A 24,444-nucleotide genomic window follows, 5' to 3' on the forward strand; every position below is an offset into this window, starting at 1 on the left:
GACCTTGCTTCTGTGATGATCGAGACGGGTGGGAGGGAGGCTTAAGAGGGAAGGGATATATGTATACACATGGCTGATTCACACTGATGTACAGCAGAAACCAACACTGTAAAGAAGTTATACTCCAGTAAAAAAAAGTCAATGGGCTAACTGCTCTAATCAAAAGATGCAGAGTGGCAAACTGGATTAAAAAACAGCAGACAATCTGTTGCCTACGAGAGACCCACTTTAGGGCAAAAGACACACATAGACTGAGTAGGAAAAGATATTTCCTGAAAATGGCAATGACAAGAAAGCACAATACCTGTGTCAGACAAAACAAACTTTACACCAAAGGCTGTAAAGGAAGATAAAGGACACTATTTAATGATAAGCACTACAAGAAGAAGATATTTACTCTTGTCAACAAATATGCATGCACCTAATAATAGGAGCATCACTACGAACAAAGCTAGTGGAGGTGATGGAATTCCAGTTGAGCTATTTCAAATCCTCAAAGATGATGCTGTCAAAATGCTGCACTCAATATGCCAGCAACTTTGGAAAACTCAGCAGTGGCCACAGGACTGGGAAAGGTCAGTTTTCATTACAATCCCAAAGAAAGGCAATGCCAAAGAATGCTCAAACTACTGCACAATTGCACTCATCTCACATGCTAGCAAAGTAATGCTCAAAATTCTCCAAGCCAGGCTTCAGCAATACGTGAACCGTGAATTTCCTGATGTTCAAGCTGGTTTTAGAAAAGGCAGAGGAACCAGAGATCAAACTGTCGATATCCGCTGGATCATCAAAAAAGCAAGAGAGTTCCACAAAAACATCTATTTCTGCTTTATTGACTATGCCAAAGCCTTTGACTGTGTGAATCACCACAAACTGTGGAAAATTCTGAAAGAGATGGGAATACCAGGGCACCTGACCTGCCTCTTGAGAAACCTGTATGCAGGTCAGGAAGCAACAGTTAGAACTGGACATGGAACAACAGACTGCTTCCAAATAGGAAAAGGAGTACGTTAAGGTTGTATATTGTCACCCTGCTTATTTAACTTACATGCAGAGTACATCATGAGAAACGCTGGACTGGAAGAAACACAAGCTGGAATCAAGGTTGCCGGGAGAAATATCAATAACTTCAGATATGTAGATGACACCACCCTTATGGCAGAAAGTGAAGAGGAACTAAAGTGTCTCTTGATGAGAGTGAAAGAGGAGAGTGAAAAAGTTGACTTAAAGCTCAACCTTCAGAAAACGAAGATCATGGCATCCAGTCCCATCACTTCATGGGAAATAGATGGGGAAACAGTGGCTGACTTTATTTTCTGGGCTCCAAAATCACTGCAGATGGTGATTGCAGCCATGAAATTAAAAGACGCTTACTCCTTGGAAGGAAAGTTATGACCAACCTAGACAGCATATTAGAAAGTACACATTACTTTGTCAACAAAGGTCCGTCTAGTCAAGGCTATGGTTTTTCCAGTAGTCATGTATGGATGTGAGAGTTGGACTATAAAGAAAGCTGAGCTCCAAAGAATTGATGCTTTTGAACTGTGGTGTTGGAGAAGACTCTTGTGAGTCCCTTGGACTGCAAGGAGATCCAACCCATCCTTCCTAAAGGAGATCAGTCCTGGGTATTCACTGGAAGGACTGATGTTGAAGCTGAAACTCCAAAACTTTGGCCACCTCATGCGAAGATCTGGCTCATTTGAAAAGACCCTGATGCTGGGAAAGATTGAGGGTGGGAGGAGATGGGGACGACAGCGGATGAGATGGTTGGATGGGATCACCAACTCAATGGACATGAGTTTGGGAAAACTCCGGGAGTTCATGATGGACAGGGAGGCCTGGCATGCTGCAGTTCATGGGGTCACAAAGAATCGGACACGACTGAGCGACTGAACTGAACTGAATATAGGAGCACCTAAATACATAAATACTAACAGGAGACTTTAACACGAAACTCACAACAATGGACAGATCCTCTAGACAGAAAGTCAATAAGGCAACAGAGATCCTAAATGATACAATAGGAGAGTTAGCCTTAACTGACATTTTCAGAACACTGCACATTCTTTTCAAGTGCACATGCAACGTTCTCTAGGCTTGACCACATACCAGGGCACACACACACACACACAAAGCCTGAACAAATTTAAGAGGTAAAGAGGATAGAAATTATTTCGAAAATCTTTCTGACTACACAGCATGAAACAAAAATCAGCCACAGAAGAAATGAGAAAAAAACAATTACATGGACTTTACAGATAATCATTCAAAATCTGTGGGATGGTGCAAAAGGGTTTTTTAGAGGGAAGTTCATAGCAATATAAGCCTTCCTCAAAAAACAAGAAAAATCTCAAACAGCAGAATCTACTACCTAGAAGAATTAGAAAAAAGAACAAAGCCTAAGTCAGCAAAAGGAAATAATCAAGATCTGAGAGGAAAAATATGAAATAGATTAAAAAACAATAGATAAAATCAATGAAACCAAGACTTGGTTAAACAAAATTGACAAACCTCTGGCCTGGATTATAAAGAAGGAAAGAGCCCAAATATGAAATGAAAAAGGAGAAATAACAACCGATACTGCAGAAATACAAATGCCATAGGACAATATTATAAACAACTCCATGCTAACAAATTTGCCAGCCTAGAAGAAATGAAAATATACAGCTCTTCAAAACTGAAGAAGAAACAGGTAATGTGAACAAAACTAGAAGTGAAACAAAATCTGTAATTAAAAAAAAAAAAGAACAAGCTCCCGACAAACAAAACTTAAGGACCATGTGGTTTTACAGGTGAATTCAACCAAACATATAAAGAAAAACTAACACATTTGAGGATCCTTCTCAAATTCTTCCAAAAGGTTGAAGAGGAGGGAACACTCAAAGATGTTTTATGAAGCCACCATCACACTGATACCAAAACCAGACAAGTATACCACCACAAAAGAAAATTACAGGTCAATACCTTTGATAAATATAGATGCAAAATTTCTAAACAAAGTATTAGCAGACCCAATCCAACAAACATAAAACAGATCATACACCATGACCAAGTTAGATTCACTTCAAGATCACAAGAATGGTACAATATACAAAATCAATATAATACACCACATTAACAAAGAAAAGTCACATGATCATCATACAGAAAAAAAGCAATGGTGGCAAGCTGAAAAGCCTTCCTGCTAAAATCTGGAACAAGACAAGGACGCCAACTCTCATCACTTCTATTCAACATAGTATTGGAAATCAGACAAGAAAAAGAAAAGGTATCCAAATTGGAAGGGAAGAGGTAAAACTGTCATTTTATGCACATGCACACATGCATGCTAAGTCGCTCAGTCGTGTCTGACACTTTGCGACCCCATGGACTGTAGCCACCAGGCTCCTCTGTCCACAGGATTCTCCAGGCAAGAATGCTGGAGTGGGTTGCCATGCCCTCCTCCGGGGATCTTCCTGACCCAGGGATCGAACCTGGGTCTCTTGCCTCTCCTGCACTGGGAGGTAGCTTCTCTACAGCACTACCTGAGAGGCCCTCTGTGCAGATGACACGATACTGTGTGTAGAAAACCCTAAAGAACTGATACTTCAGCAGCGTAGTGGGATACAAGATTAACATTGAGAAGTTGGTTTCATTTCTTTAACAATATCAGAAAGGGAATAGAAAACAAAAAACTAAAAAACTTTTAAAATCACACAAAATAAACCCAAAATACTTAGAAATAAACCTGACCAAGGAGGTGAAGGACTTATAAGCTGAGAACTATAAAACGTTAATAGAGAAAACTGAAGATGATTCAAAGAAATGGAAAGATATCCCATGTTCTAGGGTCAGAAGAATTAAGATGGCCATACTACCCAAAGCAATCTTCAGATTGCACCCTCACCATACACAAAAATAAAATCAAAATGGGTTAAAGACCTAAAGACGTCACATAATAAAACTCTGAGAACACAGGCAAAACATTCTCTGACATGAATCGTACCAGTGTCTCAAAGCAATAGAAACAAAAGCAAAAATAAACAAATGGGAACTTACCAAACTTACAAGCTTTTGCACAGCAAGAAACCATGAACAAAACAAAAACAGTCTATGGATGGGGAGAAATATTTATTCGCACATGTGACTGACAAGGGCTTGATTTCCAAAATGTACAAACAGCTCATGCAGTTCAACAACAACAAAACCCAATCATGGGCAGAAGACCTAAATTCTCCAAAGAAGACATACAGATGGCCAACAGGCACGTGAAAGGGGTGTTCAATATCGCTAATCACTAGAGAAGTGCAAAGCAAAACTAACAGCGTGGTACCTGATGATAGCAAATGCTGGAGAGCGTGTGGGGAAAAGGGAACCTCCCACAATGCTGGCGGGATGTACACTGGTGTAGACTCTAAAGACCAGTAAGGAAGTTCCTCAGAAAGCTGAAAGTACAGTTGCCACATGATGCAGGAATCCATTCAAAAGACACACACGCTCCTGTGTTCACAGCAGCACTATTCACAATAGCCAAGACATGGAAACAATCTGAACGTTCAGTGAGTAAAGAAGATGGGTGACACAAACATGCTCACGTGCACGCACGCGTGCGCATACACACTGGACTACTACTCAGCCACAAAGAGAACGAAACAACGCCATCCGTCCAACATGGATGGACCTACACAGTCTCACACTGAGGAAGAAAGACAAATCCCCTATGATACCACTGACACGTGGAATCTAAAATATGACACAAATGAACACACGGACAAGATAGAAGCAGACTCCCAGACAAAGACAACAGACTTGTGCTCGCCAACTGGGAGGCAGACTGGGAAAGCGATGGAGTGGGAATCTGGGGTTAGCAGATAGATTCTATTATATATAGAATGGATGAATAACAAGGTCCTATTGTATATAGCACAGGGAACTACATTTAATATTCTGTGATAAACTATCATGGAAAAGAATATTTTTTAATGTGTATATAGGACTTCCTTGGTAACGCAGTGGGTAAGAATCCACCTCACAATGCAGGAGACACGGCTTCGATCCCTGGTCGGGAAGATCCCACATGCCGCAGGGCAACGAAGCCCTGACCACAACTACTGAGCCTGTGGTCTAGAGCCCACAGGCCACAACGGGAAACTGGGGCACCACAGTGAAGAATAGCCCTGGCTCGCCCTGACAGGAGAAGGCCCACACACTGCAACAAATAAATACACACACACACACACACATAACTTAATCACTTTTCTGTACAGCAGAAATTAACACAACATTGTAAATCAACTATATCTCAATAAAAAGGTAACACAAAAAAGAAGGCTTATTGAGTTCCATAGGACATTAACCTAGATCATTCCTTTATTAACTCAAGACTATCAGTGGGAAAGTTCACAGTTTTTGAGCCACTGCAATTGTATTTCGAAGACTGCTACAAGTGTTATGTGTTCAGATAAGTTTGAAAGACATGACAGAACCCTGCATGTCCACACTGAAAAGTCACAATAAACATTAGCAAAACAAAGATTCCGCAAAGTCCTAAACAAATGTCTGATTCTGTTTAGAGGATTCCTCCTTGAGCATAGAACACCTGTTTTTTGGCAATATCTTCAAAACATCAGTTGGGAAACAATTATCAGTTTCTAGGCTTATTTCAATAAAAAGTAACCTTCTAGATTTTCATCCTAAAATTAGACTGCAAGCTATTTTTGCACATCTAGGTTTTATTTTGCTGACTTGGAAAAAGCATTTTAGAGGAATCATTACCAATCAATAGGCTTACCTCCTGCTTCTAACTGAACTCCTGGAGTCAAGTGAAGAAATTCTGGTTTCATGCTTACTCGGGAGCCAGAAATAAAACCAATCACAAATTCAGAATGTTCTTCAGCCATTTGCACCTGAATGGAATGTAATAAACAGATGACAAGACAGCAGTTAACCACACCAAACGTAAGAAACTCTGCTGTCTTATGGATGTATTTTCTCATGTCACATTGAACTCATATCTAAACAGGTAATCTTAGATATGAATCTACATACCTGCTCCACTAAGACCCTAAAATAACTCCTATCCCCTTCTCCCATAAGCAAACACTAAAAACACTAAAAATCCTATCCTATTTGCATCGAAAATCTAGATGCTCCATTATTATCTATTTTTAATAATGTTTAGGGACCTACCTACTTCCAAAAAGGATATAAATCATACCCTAGAATACATTTATAATGATATAAAGCTACACTGAAGTCTTACTGCCCATCTACACATATATCCAAGGACAGCCACCACATTAAAAACAGCTGTGCTGTAAAGAGCTAGCTGAAGAGGTGTGAAGAGGTGTGAAGCCACCTCCACAGCTTTCCCTATACTTTAACACTGCCTCCACAATTTCTCTTCCATTACCTCACATCTTTAGAAGATTCCCTAGGTCTGCCTAACTCTTTTTCCGCCCCCTGCCTAACTTTCTAATTTGGTTCTTCCCTGAGGCCCAGACTGTTTCATTCTTGCTACTAAGTACTACCACCTACCAATAATCAATGTACTGTCCTTGAGCCAGATCCAGAATGCCAAATATTAACACTGACTCATGGACCCTCTGCTAAGTCATCTGGGAAATCACAGACATTTATGGTCAAATCAAGGGTAGGGTTAATACCTGGCCCTAGGGCCATGAGTTTTTCACAGTTCCACAACCTTTGAAATATGAAAAATAAAGTTTTAATTTTTACATGGGAATTTATTAAAATAAAAGTTCCTACTACTTTAAAAAGTAGTCTTTAAAATATATGCAAAGGTAATCCATCTCATCTTTCTAGGTGACTATCCAACTAGGAAACTTGCCCAGAGGAGAATGTGAAGAGGGACTTTATAAGCAGATGATTATCCATCTCTTATGCTGTTCTGGTGTGCAGGGGGTGGGAGCTGGGTATGGTACATTAGAACATGTATGGTGCTATAAGAACTTCCCTGGCGGCTTAGTCGGTAAAGAATTCACCTGCAATGTGGGAGACCTGGGTTTGATCCCTGGGTTGGGAAGATCCCCTGGAGAAGGGAATGGCAACCCACTCCAGTATTCTTGCCTGAGAATCCCCACGAACATAGGAACCTGGCGGACTGCAGTCCATGGAGTGGCAAAGAGTTGAACACAACTGAGCGACTAAGCACACAAACAATTTTTAATAATGGGGAGTTACTAGAGGAAATAACGTGTCTGGACTCTAATTAAGAGCTCTCCTATAGAACCCCAATCAATATCAAAGACTGAAAAAGATAACCCACTTCGTGGGCTGCTGTCATGAGAACGTGTATCTTTGTGACTCAGGAAGATTCCAAGAAACTGGAAAAAAGCTCTTCACTTTCAACTCATGGGGAGATGGTAAAAACTCTATCTTAAAGGCCAGGTACATACAGACACATATGTTTATTTGACCCAATATCTGTGTTTCAATGTTTCTCTTGTAGTACCATTCAAATCTCTTTAGTGTCTGCTATAAGACATAAAAGGCTACTAACCATCAGTGCATTCTAGCCAACTAGTATTACTATACTGCCCCAGTAACAGCAGCTGATTTGTTGTTTTGGGCGGCAAGTCCACAGACCCCAAATGCAGGTATTTTCTTTCCCTGTAACATCTAGTGCCACAGTCCTGCCTTCCTTGCCCCAGTCCCTCTCCTCTGTCACTTACTGCTGCCTCAGTGTAGCTCCCAGTAGCCAAGGTGCCAGCAGAGCTCATTTCTGCAACAAGGAGGCACGCCCGGTGCAGTGGCAGGCCGACTTCTTCCAGGCCTTTCACAACTCCTGAGCCGGGCACGGCGTGAGCATTCACAAGATCTGCCCAGGAAGCTATTTTAAAGACCCCACCTCAGAAAGGGAAAAAAAGATGTTTGTCAATTTTCAAACAAAAACCTTTAACTTTTAACTCAACCAACCATCTACAATATGGAAATAATCTAATAACATGCTAATGAAACAGTGAAGCACTTCAAGAATTTTAGTAACTATCAGTGGACCTATTTGTGAAAAATAAAATTTTCCATCTGCTTAGCTAGTTGAGAAATAACAAGGAGAAAAAAATCTTGTAAGCTCGATACTTAGTTTATTAGCAAAACTGGTAAGGGTGTTTTTCTTTGCAGGCTGATGTTTGTGGCCATCAGTAAGATTTATGCAACTGGAAAGGGACTCCAGTGAAGACAGGTGTATTGAGGTCAAAGATAGCAAACTGAAATTCCTCTGAAGATGACAGATTTTCACTCTGTAGGGATATCTCAGGAACTTACCAGCTCTTAAATCTTCTTCCTGTTCCTTAGGTTTCACTAGCTCTTCAAATTTCAATAAAGCAATTGTATTCATTTTAAAAGCAGAACAATAACTCAAGTAGATTTTTGAAAAAACTATATGCAAACTTGTAGAAAGCTTGTATAACTTTTTCAACAGTCAGTATCTTAAGCATATGAAGTCATTACAAACAAATCTATTCTTAAATAAGTAGCTTAAGAACATGCATATATTACTTTAAGAAAAAATTATCTTAAAAGATGCTTATTAAAGAACAATGTCTGTTGTAAGGTTAAGTGAAAACAAAAAAGCATTACATAAATATGACAGAAATTTGCATAGATGAATGAGTAAAAGAAGCATTTTTACTAATGTATGCTCTACTCTGAGTTCCTATTTAACACTTTTAAAAAAGGATGTGTATCAACAGATCTTTTTCTGCTAAAAATAAATCTCACCACTTTATACTACTTTTTCCTTATTTCCTGTATCTGCGATTTTCATTCTCCAAAGATGCAGAACTGTGTTTTATTCTGCCAGGGCCAACACCTGTCATTTCTGCCTGCCTAAAACCCATGTCCCTTTCTTCTGGCATCAGCCCAGCCATTTTCTTTAGGAGAATTAACCCTGTACTCGGGTTTCAAGTTTACGTAAAGCTAATAGCCTCACATCACCAGCAGTAGGGTGTATTACCCAAGTGAGTTAATAAAGGTATGCTATACCCAGACCTGAGTGATTGGCTTGGGGCAGGCATGAGGAATGTGCCTACCTGAGGAAGAAGAGAGAAGAAAGCAGAGCTGAGACTTGAGGAGAAAGTAAGCCCGAAAGATATCACTTGAGCTCCTAGATCCAACCACGCTTGACAGGCTGTTCTACTGCTGCGCTTGTCACGTGAGCCAATACATTTCCTTTTGTTCTTCAGCCAGTTTAGGCTGGATTTTGATTCTTGTTGGTTCCTGAATAATGCTTACCTTCATACTGCTTTTTTACTGTGTTTCCTATATCTGCAAATTTCCGGTCTTCAAAAATTAGAAACTCATGGCGTTTTGCCAGAGTGGTTAACTCCTTCATCACATCCAGAGTAAAATCATTCAAAATATCTACATGAATCTTAAGCAAGCAGATTCTGGATCCCAAAGCATCTGCTAGCTGCAGCAGCTCTCTGGACTCTGAAACATCAGCAGACAGACACAGATTGGTCTCCTTCTTTTGCATAAGCCTGAGAAGCTTCGCTGCAACTGGGTGGGTCCCAGGCAGCTCTGCACGTGCACCAAAACTTAGTTCTTTGGGTTCTTTCTTCACAGAAGGGAGAGAATCATTAGGGTTAGCTGCCACAAAAGCATTCTCCTGAATAAATCTCTTCACTCTCTCCACCGTCTCAGCATTGATTTTCTTCTGTTGCTCAAGAATACGCAGCACTGTGGACAATGTGCACACTGAGTGGAGACGAATCCCACGGGCCTGCAGATTGTCCCTGCCCCCCTGCTCTCTGTCCACCAGCACTACGGCGTCAGTGACCTTCAAGCCTTCTTTCTGAAGAACCTCAGCAGTTTCCCAAACACTAGATCCGCTGGACACAACATCTTCAATGATCAAGCAGGTGTCTCCTGGATTAACAGCCCCTTCTATAAGCCGTTTAGTACCTGGGAAAGAAAAAATTATGTTGATTCCATTTTAAAATTATGTATTTCAACCAACTCAAGATGTATCTATAGTATAAATTTGGCATGTATTTATGAAAAGGTGGATAATCTAAATTATACTTTCTGATAATCCACTTTGGAAATATATTTTTTAAATTTCTGATGAATCTTCAATGTGCTATGATTTACTGTTTTGTTAAATGTCTCTATTTCCAAACTGTCAAAGTTACATATACAGAATATTTACAGTAAAACTAGCAAATTATTTAACTTTGTAAAACATCACAATGTGTTTATGATCAAAATTTCAAATATGGGGTTTCTTTAGGCAAGATCACCTGGACTGATGAAAGTTATTAAAGAATAGCACAATATCATCAATGAAATCATTCTTTTTTCCATTAACAATTTCTTTATTCAAGATCGGCAAAACAACTGGCCTTTGAGTATACAAATTGAGGAGGGGAAAATATTCAACCACCATTTAGATGAATCACTACATCCTTATGAATTATATAATGTAATGTGACTAAATATACTGGCCCACTCCAGTGGGCCCACTACAGACTATTTTCAGATAATCTACAAATTGTAAATAATTCATGCTGTAGACTACAAAGACCTGTGTTTTCAGAGACGCATTTTTGTGTTTTTCACCACCAAATTTGCCTTATTTTGACGCAGAATATATTTAGTGAGTGTTTTGCCCACTTTTAACTTTCCCACATGTACTATCTTTGTCTTTTCCCCAATTCCTTTTCTTCCTTGAGGAACTGGCAAGTTTAACTTAGATGAGAACATAAGACTGTATTTATAGGTATATTTTAAAATGAATGATCACATTCTAAGCAATTTTTTGAAGATACATAATAAGAAAATAGAAATAACAGTTTCCTTGTGGGAGAGATTCATATAGATAAAACACTGTGCCACTAAATAGCAAAAATATTATTCTAGTTTTTATAATGTTGAATAAACTAAAACTAGACAAGAGTATAACAAATCTCCACAAATACAGCCACTTGCCACCTAATAACTCATGGGCAATCTTGTTTCAACTATAATTCCAATCCCACCCTCCCCCCAACAAATTTTAGAAGCAAATCTCAGACATCATATGATTTCATCATAAAAAATTTTTAGAACACATTGGTAAAAAAGGACTCATCAAAAAAAGCAACAAAACAGAAATAATACCAAAAAACATTAATTCTTAATGTAATAAAATATGAAGTCAGTCCCAATACTTTTAGACTGATGTAGCTTTAAAACATGTTTGAAATACCCACCTGATAACTTATTACCATGAACCCATTAAAAAAAAATAAATCTCTATTTAGAATTCTATGCAGCATTTACATTGCCTCCCCCTCCCCCCCTCTTTTTTGCCAAGCTTCATGGCTTGTAGGATCTTACTTCCCCAACCAGGCCTCCTGCAGTGGAAATGCAGAGTCCTAACCACTGGGCCACCAAGGAATTCCTTTACCTCGCTTTAAGGGAATGGTTTTATTCGTGTAATTTGAACATGGTACCTGGGAAAGTATGTGCTCTAAAAGCATTCTGCTGATGAGGAAAGTCCTGGTAAAAATGTTGGGTTTCATAAATTTGGAGCACAAAGCACTTTTTTTTTTTTTTTACTGCCTAATTAACATAAAGCATTTTATCCCCAGACTCTAAAGGAAAGGGGGTTGCTTTATAACAGCAGTTAACACACTCCAAGGTCGTAACAACTTAAAGGACTTATGAGGAATATTCAAGGTGACTATCAACCTCAGTGCCTAGAAGAACAAATTCTAAAAGTGCCAGGTTACAAATCAACTTAATGCTATACTACTTTTACTTTACCATAATCCTTTTTCTCCTTCCTTCTGATAAGCATTGGAATTTCGTGGGTTGAACAGACAATTGTAGCCAATGGTAAAGCTGTATAAGGTACTCCACACACACTGTCAAAATTGATCTCTGCATTTCGGGCAGTTTGAAATAACATTTCTGCAACCTGTTAAAGAAAAAGAACATACGAATGACCTATTATTACTATCTGTATATAAATCATGTAACAAAGTGACAGTAAGAACCTAGCAAAGGAAAGTCTCAAACTTGGGCCAGAAAAATATAAATGCCTTGTTAAATTATTCTCTCCACAAATTCCAGTTTACAAAACAAATATAAAAACACAAGAATTAATCTACTTGGATAGTCTCAGGGCTGCTTCAAGGGCAACATGGAATGTGTCAGGAAAGACTATGATATTGACCCTGAGACTGAGCATTACACTTAGGCTTCACAGTTGTTCTCAGTAATTCATTATGCTTTGAGTATCTAAACCCATCAGTTTTATTTTCCCAACATAAGTTTTCAATTAAGAAGTTTTACAAGAGAAATTAAGAAAACAATCAAAAAAAAAAGAAAAGAAAACAATCGAATCAGGACTTGTCTGGTGAATGAGTGGCTAAGACTTGGTGCTCCCAACACAGGGGACCCAGGTTCTATCCCTGGTTGGGGAAGTAGATCCCACATGCCACAACTAAAGCTCCTGCATGCTGTATCTAAAGATTCCACATTCTACATTCCACATATCTAAATATTCTGCAACAAAGGTCAAAGGTCCCATGTGCCACAACTGAGACCCAGTGCAGTCAAATAAATAAATACAGATATTTAAAAAGAAAACAGTCACATTATGAAGAATAAAACACCTGCTGCTGCTGCTGCTAAGTCGCTTCAGTCGTGTCCGACTGTGCAACTCCATAGACGGCAGCCCACCAGGCTTCCCCGTCCCTGGGATTCTCCAGGCAAGAACACTGGAGTGGGTTGCCATTTCCTTCTCCAATGCATGAAAGTGAAAAGTGAAAGTGAAGTCGCTCAGTCGTGTCCGACTCCCAGCGACCCCATGGACTGCAGCCTAGCAGGCTCCTCCCTCCGTGGGATTTTCCAGGCAAGAGCATTGGAGTGGGGTGCCATTGCCTTCTACATAAAACACCTACAAATAAATTTAACCAAGCAAGTGAAAGACTTGCACATTAAAAATATTAGATTTAAAAAAAACTGAAGGTGGCATAAGCAAATGGAAGAAGATTCCAGGCTCATGGATCAGAAGAATTAAAATGTTAAAATGTCCATGTTATCCAAAGCAATAAACAAACTCAATACAATTTCTATATAGTTACAATGGCACTTTTCACAGAAATGGAACAATCCTAAAATTTGTACGGAACTACAAAAGACCCAGGATAGCCAAAACAATCTTGAAAAAGAACAAAACTAGAGGCATCATGCTCCTTGATTTCAGACTATATTACAAATTAATAGTAATCAAAACAATATGGTATTGGCATAAAACCAGACACACAGGTCAACAGAATGGAAAGCCCAGAAATAAAGCTACACATATATGTTCAATCAATACACATTAAAGGAGCCAAGGATATAAAAAGGGAAAAGGATAGTCTCTTCAACAAACAGGTTTGGGGCACATTAGACTACTATCTTACACCATACATAAAAATTAACTCAGAATGGATTAATGACTTGAATGTTAAGATAGGAAACCATAAAATTCCTAGAAAAAAACAAGTGATAAGTTCCTTGACATTGGTCTTAGCAATGATTTTTGGATTTGACACCAAAAGCAAAGGCAACAAAACCAAAAATAAACAAGTGGGAAAGTGGTTCAAGACTGCAGAGTAAGAACTCCCCTGAACTCACCTCCTCTCATTGACACAATTCTGTAACTCACTGTGAACAATTCCCTCTGAACCTGAGAACTAGCACAACAGCTACATCACAACAAAGGATAAAAAGGCCTATTGAGATAGGTAGAAGTTAGACACAGTCCCCTCAAAACTCCATCCCCACTTCAGCAACCCATAAGCAACATGGAGCTCACAAAAACTGAACTTCCCCCTGACACCCTACATCAGTTGCCCTAACCTGCGAACCCGCACCAGACAGATAAGTACTCAAAACACTTGGCTTTGAACACCAACAGAATTTAGATCCAGGAAAACCAGATGGATGCAGGGAATGGAGATTTGCTCTTAAATGGATTGTGAGCAGACTTACTCACCCTGGGACCCAGCTAAAGGGCAGCAGCTTGAAAAGAGCCCAGATCATATATAAGGGAAATTCATTTGGTAATCTTAAGAACTCTGCCGGAATGTCACCGCTGGAGCTCTCTCCAGGTATGGAAGCACTGCTGCTGCTGAGTCGCTTCAGTCGTGTCCGACTCTATGCAGCCCCATAGACAGCAGCCCACCAGGCTCCCCCGTCCCTGGGATCCTCCAGGCAAGAACACTGGAGTGGGTTGCCATTTCCTTCTCCAAGGCATGAAAGGGAAAAGGGAAAATGAAGTCGCTCAGTCGTGTCCGACTCTTAGCGACCCCATGGGCTGCAGCCTACCAGACTCCTCCATCCATGGATTTTCCAGGCGAGAGTACTGGCGTGGGGTGCCGTTGCCTTCTCCAGTGGAAGCACCAGCAGGCACCATTTTCACACTCTCTAACTTGCTAGTGCCTTCCCCACACACCTCTGCCCAGCACCCCCAGAGGCAGCAGGGGAATGCACCATTTCCCCATGCTTCTGCAACAGCATAACAGCATGCTCCCTATCCCTTCCAGTCCTGCAGCCACAGCAGCAGTGTGGATACGCACCAAAGCCAGCAGGCATATGCAGCCCAAACAGGGGACACTACTGGAGTGTGTACTCTGGTTGCAAAGGCGGATTTCATTTCTGGGCTCCACAGGTGTGAAACAGTAGAATACACAGTTTGAGAAGTAACCAAGAACTATGGCAAGGTTAAAGGGTAAGTAAGGTTCATTTCCAACGTGGGGCCACCCCATCAAGACTGGAAGAAATAACTGTTTCACCTAACACATGGAAACAAACACAGAGTCAAGCAAATTGAGGAAACAGAGATATATGTTCCAAAAACAGAAAAAGATAAAGCTCCTAGAAAAAATCTTAATGAAAAAGGTAAGTAATTTACCTGATAAAGCATTTAAAGTAATGGTCATAAAGATGCTCACCAAAATAGGAAAAAGAATAGATGAACTTGAAAAAAGAGAAAATGCAAAAATCAGAGAGCTGAAGAATATAATAACTTATCTGAAAAACACACTAAAGGGGTTCAAAAACAGACTAGATAAAGCAGAAAGATTGGTAATCTGGAAGACAGGGTAGTGGAACTCACCCAAACAGGGCAGCAATAAACAAAACCCCAGAATTTTAAAAAGCAGAAACAGTCTAGGAGACCAAGGGGATAATACTGAGAAGAATAATGGCTTCCAGTTTAAGATAGTGGAGTAGAAGATGTGCACTCATCTCCTGTGAGAACACCCAAATGGTAACTAGCTGTTACCATCATTGACAGGACACTGGAACCCACCAAAGAAAGATACCCCACATCCAAAGACAAAGAAGAAGCTGCAGTAAGACAGCAGGAGAGGCACAATCACGATAAAATCAAATCCCATACCCGCCAAGTGGGTGATCCACAGGTTACAGTACAATAATGCCAAAAAGTTATCCCACTGTTATGAAGTTTCCGAACACCACTTCAGGCTTCCCAGCTTGGGGATCTGACAAAGGGACTAGAAATCCCCAGGGAATCTGGCCTCAAAGGCCAGTAGGATTTGATTACAGGACTTCCACAGGACTAGGGGAAACATGGACTGCAGTCTTCGAGGGCACAAACAAAATCTTGCATGAACAAAGACCCAGAAAAGGAGGAGTGATCCCATTGGAGACTGAACCAAACTACCTGATAGTGTTGGAAAGCCTCCTGTGGAGTCAGCAGGGGCTCACCACAGGGACAGGGGCACCAGTCTGGGAAGGTCCCCCTTGGTGGTTGCCATTAACTGTACCAGCTGAGCTATCTGAAATCCTAAAAGAAGATGCTGTTAAAAGTGCTGCACTCAACATGCCAGCAAATTTGGAAAACTCAGCAGTGGCCACAGGACTGGAAATGGTCAGTTTTCATTCCAATCCCAAAGAAGGGCAATGACAAAGAATCTTAAACTACTGCACAATTGCACTCATCTCACACGCTAGTAAAGTAATGCTCAAAATTCTCCAAGCTAGGTTTCAACGCTACATGAACCGAGAACTTCTAGATGGTTAAGCTGGATTTAGAAAAGGCAGAGGAACCAGAGATCAAATAGCCAACATCCGCTGGAACACCAAAAAAGCAAGAGAATTCCAGAAAAACATCTACTTCTCCTTCATTGACTACACTAAAGCCTTTGACCGTGTGGATCATGACAAACTGGGGAAAGCTCTCAAAGAGATGGGAATCCCTGCCTCCTGTGAAACCTGTACGCAGGTTAAGAAACAACAGTTAGAACTGGACATGTAACAACAGACTGGTTCCAAACTGGGAAAGGAGAATGTCAAGGCTGTATATTGTCATCCTGCTTATTTAACTTACATGCAGAGTACATCATATAAAATGCCAGGCTGGATGAAGCACAAGCTGGAATCAAGATTGCCGGGAGAAATATCAATAACCTCAGATATGCAGATAACACCAGCCTTATGGCAGAAAGCAAAGAACTAAAGAGCCTCTTGATGAAGGTGAAAGAAGAGAGTGAAAAAGTTGGCTTAAAAGTCAACATTCAAAAAACTAAGGTCATGGCATCTAGTCCCATCACTTCATGTCAAATAGATGGGGAAACAATGGAAACAGTGACAGACTTAATTTTGTTGGGCTCCAAAATCACTGCAGATGGTGACTGCAGCAATGAAATTAAAAGACACTTGCTTGTTGGAAGAAAAGCTATGAGCAACCTAGACAGCATATTAAAAAGCAGACGCTACTTTGCTGACAAAGGTTCATATAGTTAAAGCTATGGTTTTTCCAGGAGTCATGGATGGATGTGAGAGTTGGACCATACAGAAGGCTGAGCACCAAAGAATTGATGCTTTTGGACTGTGGTGCTGGAGAAGGCTCTTGAGAGTCCCTTGGACTGCAAGGAGATCCAACCAGTCAATCCTAAAGGAGATCAGTCCTGAATATTCACTGGAAGGACTGATGCTGAAGCTGAAACTCCAATACTTTGGCCACCTAACTTGAAGAACTGACTCACTGGAAAAGACCCTGATGCTGGGAAAGATTGAAAGCAGGAGGAGAAGGGGATGACAGAGGATGAGATGGTTAGATGGCATCACTGACTCAATGGACATGAGTTTGAGCAAGCTCCAGGAAATGGTGAAGGACAGGGAAGCCTGGCGTGCTGCAGTCCATGGGGTCGCAAAGAGTCAGACATGACTGAGCAACTAAACACCGGTGGGCAGACAGAAGAAGCAAGAAGCAGCACAGTCCCACAGTGGCTAAAGGAAAAAACATATTACGGAGAGTTAATCACAATGAAAAAGTAAAAAGTTATGTCCCAGATGAAGGGACAAGATAAAACCCCAGAAAAACAACTAAATGAAGTGGAGAGAGGCAACCTTCCAGAAAAAAAATTCAGAATAATGATAGTGAAGATGATCCAGGATCTCCGAAAAACAATGGAGAAAATGCAAGAATACCAAAGATCTACTAGAACTAAAGAACAAACAGATGAAAAATACACTAGAAGGAATCAGCAGCAGAATAAGGCAGAAGAATGAATAAATGATCTGGAGGACAGAATAGTGGAAATCACTGCTGTAGAACAGAATATAGAAAAAAGAATGAAAAGAAATGAAGACACTGTAAGAGACCTCTGGGATAACATTAAACAACCAACATTTGCAGTATAGGGGTCCTAGAAGGAGAAAAGAGAAAGGACCTAAGAAATATCTGGAGAGATAATAGCTGAAAAGTTCCCTAAATTGTGAAAGGAAATAGTCAACCAAGTCCAAGAAGTAGAGAATCCCAGGCAGGATAAACCCAGGGAGGAACACTCCAAGACACATAGTAATCAAACTGACAAAAATTAAAGACAAAGATAAAATATTAAAAGCAACAAGGAAAAAACAACAAATAACATACAAGGGAACTCCTATCAGGCTATCAGCTGATTTTTCAACAGAAACTCTACAAGCCAGAAAGGAATGTCACAGTATATTTAAAGTGATGAAAGGAAGAACCTACAACCAAGAATATTCTACCCACCAAGTCTGATTCAGATTTGATGGAGAAATCAAAAACTTTCCAGACAAGCAAAAGTTAACAGAATTCAGGACCACCAAACCAGCTTTACAACAAATATTAAAGGAACTTCTCTAGGCAGCAAACACAAGAGAAGGAAAAGACCTACAGAACATAAACCCAAGATAATTAAGAAAATGGTAGTATGATCATACATGTCGATTAATTACCTTAAATGTAAATAGATTAAGTGCACCGACCAAAGACACAACTGGCTGCACTGATGAAAACAAATGCATGTATGGACTTCCACTTACCATACCACTCTGCCGGACCCCCCAAATTGTATCTAATTATTTCATATTGCTAAGTTAATCATGTTCCCATGTAATTATCTTCTATTTTTGGTCTGGCTATTGATTATGAAAACTGATAAAACATCTTTTACTATTATGATCATGTAATTATTACTTAATATCACTGGATCACAATTGGTCAGCAGAAAAAATAATAGAACTCTATATCACCAAAACTACCATAGAGAAACCTATAATCACTTTTCAAAATCCAGATGCATATCAGAATTATCTTGAAACTTTTTGAAAAATACAAATGCCCAGGTATTGCTTTTTTTTCTCCAGAGCTCCAGGTATGTTAAAAAAAAAAAAGTTCTGTCCCGTTTCCCAGGATATCAGCTCATTCAAGTCTCATCTTTGGTAATTAAGAGTAGGCAGGACCTTCGCTGGCAGTCCAGTGGCTAAGACTTCACCTTCCAACGCAAAGGGTGCAGGTTCAATTCCTGGCGGGCGAGTTAATAATCCCACCACCAAAAATCCAAAACATAAAACAGAAACAATATTGTAACAAATTCAAGAGACTTTAAAAGTCCCTCTCTTACGGAGGACTTCGTGCATGAAAGTGAAACAACTGTCAACGATTAGGGGATTCTTTTATCTCTTTCTCTACACATGGAATCTACTCACATGATATTTTAAAATTCTGCTTCAGTCCCACACCCCATTATTCAGAATGCCCATCATACTAAAAAAGCTGAAAGAATTCCAAAGGACACATAACTTTAGGTGGGAAAAAACTGTAACACTTATTTTAATACCAATGATCATTTTTTAGACATCAAGACCTTCTAACAGATTCTAACTCCAAGGAGTCCCAAGCTCCCTAGAAGTCCTCCTGCCTCCTGTCTTGACTGTCTTAATTAACACAGTCCTGTCCTACCCAGAGGCTTGGATGCACAAGGATTTCCTTTTCTCCCTGCTCTCAGCCCAGGGCCTCTGCCAGGGAGTTTTCACCACTTGTGCCACAAAGGGTGAGCCCAGGTGCTTCTTGTTTAGAGCTCTTCCTTTGCCCTTCTTGGATGTGACTAAGGGAAAAAAGCAAGGGAGGAGACATCCCAGCGAGTGGATGCTTCTCATTTAGATCGAAAAAAATCTCCAACCCAATAAACAAGCCCTTCACAAACTACCAACCAGAAAAACTGCTAGCCATTGCCAAGCACATAGTAGGCACCTGTTCAATACTGAAGAAATGAATGAATGAATCTAAAGAAAAAAATACTGAGAACATTCACATTGTACACTATATATGTAACAACTGTAAATACATATGTACCCAACATAGGAGCACCTCAATATATGCAAATATTAACTGCATATATTAACAGCTGCAAATATTATGGCAAATATGGCTGCAAATATTAACAGCCATAAAAGGAGAAATCGACAGCTACACAATAATAGTGGGGGACTTTAACACCCCATTTACATCAACAGAGATGGTCCAGACAGAAAATCAATAAGGAAACACATGCCTTAAATGACACATTGGACCAGACTGATTTAATTGATATTTATAAGAACATCCCATCCAAAATACACATTCTCAAGTGCACATGGAACATTCTCCAGGATTTATCACATGCTGGACCACAAAGCAAGCCATGGTAAGTTTAAGAAAACTGAAATCATATCAAGTATATTTTCCCATCACAACACTATGAGATTAGAAAAGATAAGACAAAAAAACTGTAAAAAACACAAACATGTGGAAGCTAAACAATGTTACTAAACAACTCACTGAAGAAATCAAAGAATAAATGACTGGAGACAAGAGAAAACGGAAACACAGACCTCCCTGGTGTTCTAACGGTTAAGAATCCGCCTGCCGGTGCAGGGGACACGGGTTGATCCCTGGTCTGGGGGCATCCCACATACAGTGGAGCAGCTACACCAACGTGCCACACTACTGAAGCCCGCACGCCTAGGGCCCGAGCTCCGCCAGAGAAACCGCTGCAACGAGAAGCCCGGGCAGCTCGGAGAGCAGCCCCCACTCGCCAAAACTAGAGAAAGCCCATGGACAGCAATGGAGACTTGGTGCAGCCTAAAAATATACACATTAAAAAAAAAAAAAAAAGATTCAAAATCTATGGGACGCAGCAAAAGCAGTTCTAAGAGGGGAAGTTATAGCAATACCATCTTACCTCAGGAAGTAAGAAAAGTCTCAATGAAATGACCTAACTTTACACATAAAGCAAACTAGAGAAAGAAAAACAAACAAAACCCAGTTAGTAGAAAGAAATCATAAAGATCAGAGCAGAAATAAATGAAGTAGAGATGAAGACTACAATAGAAAAGACCAATGAAACTAAAAGCTGGTTGTTTGAAAAGGTAAACAAAAGTGATACACCTTTAGCCAGACTCGTCCAGGAAACAGGGGAAAGCGCTCAAATCAACAACATTAGAGATGACAACGAAGTTACAGTGGACACCAAGGAAATACAAAGGATCGTGAGAGTACTATAAGTAACTAAGTTAATAAAATGGACCATCTAGAAGAAATGGACAATTCTTAGAAAGATTTCCCAAGACTGAATGAGGAAGATATAGAAAGCATGAACAGACCAATCACAAGTATTGAAATTGAAACTGTGAGTAAAAAACTAACAAACAAAAGTCCATGCATTTATGGTAAATTAATCTTTGAGAAAGGAGGCAAGACTATATATGTAACAGAGAAAGTACAGTCTCTTCAATAAGTGGTCCTGGGCAAAGTGGACAGCTATATGTAAAGCGATGAAACTGGCACACTCTTTAATACCATATACAAATATAAACTCAAAATGTATTAAAGACTTAAAGACTGGATACTATAAAATTCTTACAGGAAAACATGTGCAATGCTCTTTGACACACATTGCAGCAGTGTCTTTTCCAATCCACTTCCTAAAGTAATGGAAATAAAACAAAAATTAAATAAATGTGACCTAATTAAACTCAGAAGTTTGTGCACAACAAAGGAAATAACAAACACAATGAAAAGACAACCCACAGAACGGGAGACTGTATCTGCAAACCATGAAACTGGCAAGGAATTAATTTCCAAAATTTACAAACACCTCATGCAACTCAGTATCAGAGAAACAAACAACTCAATCAAAAAATGGGCAGAAGACCTAAACAGACATTTCTCCCAAGAAGCCAGACTTATGGCCAAGAGGTACATAAAAAGATGCTCAACACCGCTAATTAGGGAAACGCAAATCAAAACTACAATGAGACATCACCTCACACCAGCCAGAATAGAATGGCTATCAGCAAAAAGGTTACAAACAATAAATACTAGAGAGGGCTTGGAGAAAGGGAGCCCTCCTATGCTTTTGGTGGGAATGGATATTGGTACAGCCACTACAGAAAACAGTATGGACATTCCTTAAAAAACTAAAAATATATATAGCTATGACATTATCCAGCAATCCCACTCCTGAGCATAGATCCAGAGAAAACCATGGGTCAAAAGGATCCATGCACCCCAATATTCACCACTGTGTTATTCACAATATCCAAGAAATGGGAGTAACCTAAGTGTCCATCAACAGATAAATGGATAGAGATGGGGTACATATATACAATGCAATGTTACTCAGCAATTAAAAAGAATGAAATAATGCCATTTGCAGTAATATGGACGGACCTGGAGATTATCATATCAAGTGAATTAAGTTAGACAGAAAAAGACAATGAACATATTTACAAAACATAGACTCACAGACTACAAAACAAACATATGATTATCAAAGGGAAAGATGAGGGGAGGGATAAACTGGGAGTCTGGAATATACACACACTGCCATATTTAAAACAAATAACCAGCAAGAACCTACTGCATAGCACAGGCAACTCTGCTCAATATTCTATAATAACCTACATGGGAGAAGAATCTGAAAAAGAACAGATACATGTGTACATATATAACTGAATCACTTTGCTGTACGCCTGAAACTAACAACACTGTTAATCAACTCTGCTACCGATATAAAACAAAAACGTTAAAAAAAAAAAAAGAAAGAAAGAAAGAATGACTGAAAGCTTTCTTAACTCGGGGATGGAAGCAGACATCCAGAATTAGTGTTTGAAAGAAGATGAACCCCAAAAAACCTGAACATAATTAAAATGTCAAAGTTAAAGACAAGGGGAGAATCTTAAAGGAGCAAGAGAAAAACAACTTGTTATGCAAGAGAACAACCCCCCTACCCCATTAGGACTATCAGCAGATTTCTCAGCAAAAACATTGCCGCCCAGAAGCAAGTGGCATGATATAGTCAAAGTGCTTAAAGGAGAACACTTCCTACCAAGAATACGCAGACCCGATGGACGACATTCCATCCCAAAGCAACAGAATACACACTCTTTACGTGTACCTGAAAGATTCTCAAGGATAGATCATATGTTAGACCACAAAACAATTCCCAAGGAATTTAAGAAGACTGAAATCATATCAAGTATCTTTCTGACCACAATGGCATGAAACTGGAACTCAGTTACATGAAGAAAACAAGAAAAATCTCAAATATATAAAGATTAAACAATATGCTATGGAACAACCAGTGGGTCAATGAAGAAATCAAAGGACAATTAAAAAAAAAAAACCCTTAATTCAAATGAAAATTAAAAGAAAACATACAAAGTCTATAAGATTCAGCAAAAGCAGTTTTAAGAGCAAAGTTTATAATGATAAGGCCCACCTCAAGAAATAATAAAAATTTCAAATAAACAACCTAACTTTATGCCTAAACAAAGCAGAAAAAGAAGAACAAATGAAGCCCAAAGGTAGCAGAAAGAAGGAAATAAAGATCACAGTGGAAATAAATGGAGACCAAAAAGACAATTTAAATAAATGAACTAATAGCTGGTTCTTTAAAAAGATAACCAAAATCGATCAACCTTTAGCTAAAGTACCAGGAAAAAAAGAGAACTCAAATCAATAAAATCAGAAATCAAAGAGCATATACACCTGATACCAAAGAAATAAAAGGCTCCTAATAGGTGACTATAAACAACTGTAAGTCAACAAATACCCTGGGAAATGGATCAATTCCTAGAAACAGTCTTCCAAGACTGAACCATAATTAGAAATAATGAATAAATAGGAGAAATAATAAGAATTAATCAATAATAAACAAACAGACAACTCACAACAAACTAAAGTTTAAGACCCTATGCCCTCATTGCTGAATTTTACTATTCAAAAAAGACTTAATTCCTATCCTCCTCCAATTCTTCCAAAACATTAAAAAGAAGAGGGAATGTCCCCAAACTCCTTTTACAAGGCCAGCATTACACTGATACCAAAACCAGACAAGGACACATACAAAAAAAGTACAGGTCAATATTGATAATGAATTTAGATGTACAAACCTTCAACAAAATATTAGCAAACCAAACTCAACAATGCATAAAGAAGATAATAAGCTAGGATCAAGTGGGATTTATCTCAGGGATACAAGGATGATTCAACACTACAAATCAAGGTGATACATCACATTAACAAAATGAAGGATAAAAATCATACGGTCATCTAAATAGGTACAGAAAAAGCACTTGATAAAATTCAACCACCACTGATAAAGACTGAACAATGGGTAGAGATGGAATAATACAGGCCATATGATAGGCCCACAGCTGATCACACTCAATGGTGAAAAGCTGAAAGCTATTTCCTTAGGATCAGAAATATGACAAAGATGCTCCTTCTTGCCACTTTTTACTCAGCATGGTACTGGAAGCTCTAGTCAGAGCAATTAGGCAGGAAAAAAGAAATAAAAGGCATGCATATTGGAAAGGGAGGAGGAACCAAGTGCTGGTGGTGGCTTAGTCACTAAGTCGATTCCGACTCTTGCGATACCATGGACTGTGGCCTGCCAGTGGACTCTGTCCATGTGATTCTCCAAACAAGAATACTGCAGTGGGCTGCCATTTTCTTCTCCAAACTAAGTGGATGACATGATTTTATATTTAGAAAACCATAAAGACGTCACAAAAAATTGTTAGAATAAACAAACTCAGTAAAGTTGGAAGGCACAAAATCAATACACAAAAATCTGTTGTTTTTACAGAATAACAACAAATTATCAGAGAAATTAAGAAGACAATGCCATATACAATTGCCTC

General features: G+C 39.3%; 1 protein-coding gene across 4 annotated transcripts in view; it reads right to left on the reverse strand.

Moving 5' to 3' along the window:
* UMPS (uridine monophosphate synthetase) overlaps positions 1–24,444 on the reverse strand; it is a 49,966-nt gene that overhangs the window by 19,999 nt on the left and 5,523 nt on the right. For 3 of the 4 annotated variants that reach the window (XM_086402502.1, XM_086402491.1, XM_086402524.1), the window contains exons 2-5: positions 11,752–11,905; positions 9,235–9,906; positions 7,674–7,849; positions 5,771–5,885 (exon numbers count right to left, since the gene is read on the reverse strand). In XM_086402502.1, coding sequence (XP_086258628.1) covers positions 5,771–5,885; positions 7,674–7,849; positions 9,235–9,906; positions 11,752–11,905 — 1,117 coding nt within the window. Of the gene's footprint in view, positions 1–4,095; positions 5,189–5,770; positions 5,886–7,673; positions 7,850–9,234; positions 9,907–11,751; positions 11,906–24,444 lie in introns of those variants that run through there. The other variant, XM_086402513.1, reaches the window with a different exon arrangement.

This window comes from Bos grunniens, chromosome 1, assembly GCF_055505025.1.
Source record: "Bos grunniens cultivar Pamir isolate PY7600 chromosome 1, Bosgru_T2T1.0, whole genome shotgun sequence".
Classification (NCBI taxonomy): Eukaryota; Metazoa; Chordata; class Mammalia; order Artiodactyla; family Bovidae; genus Bos; species Bos grunniens.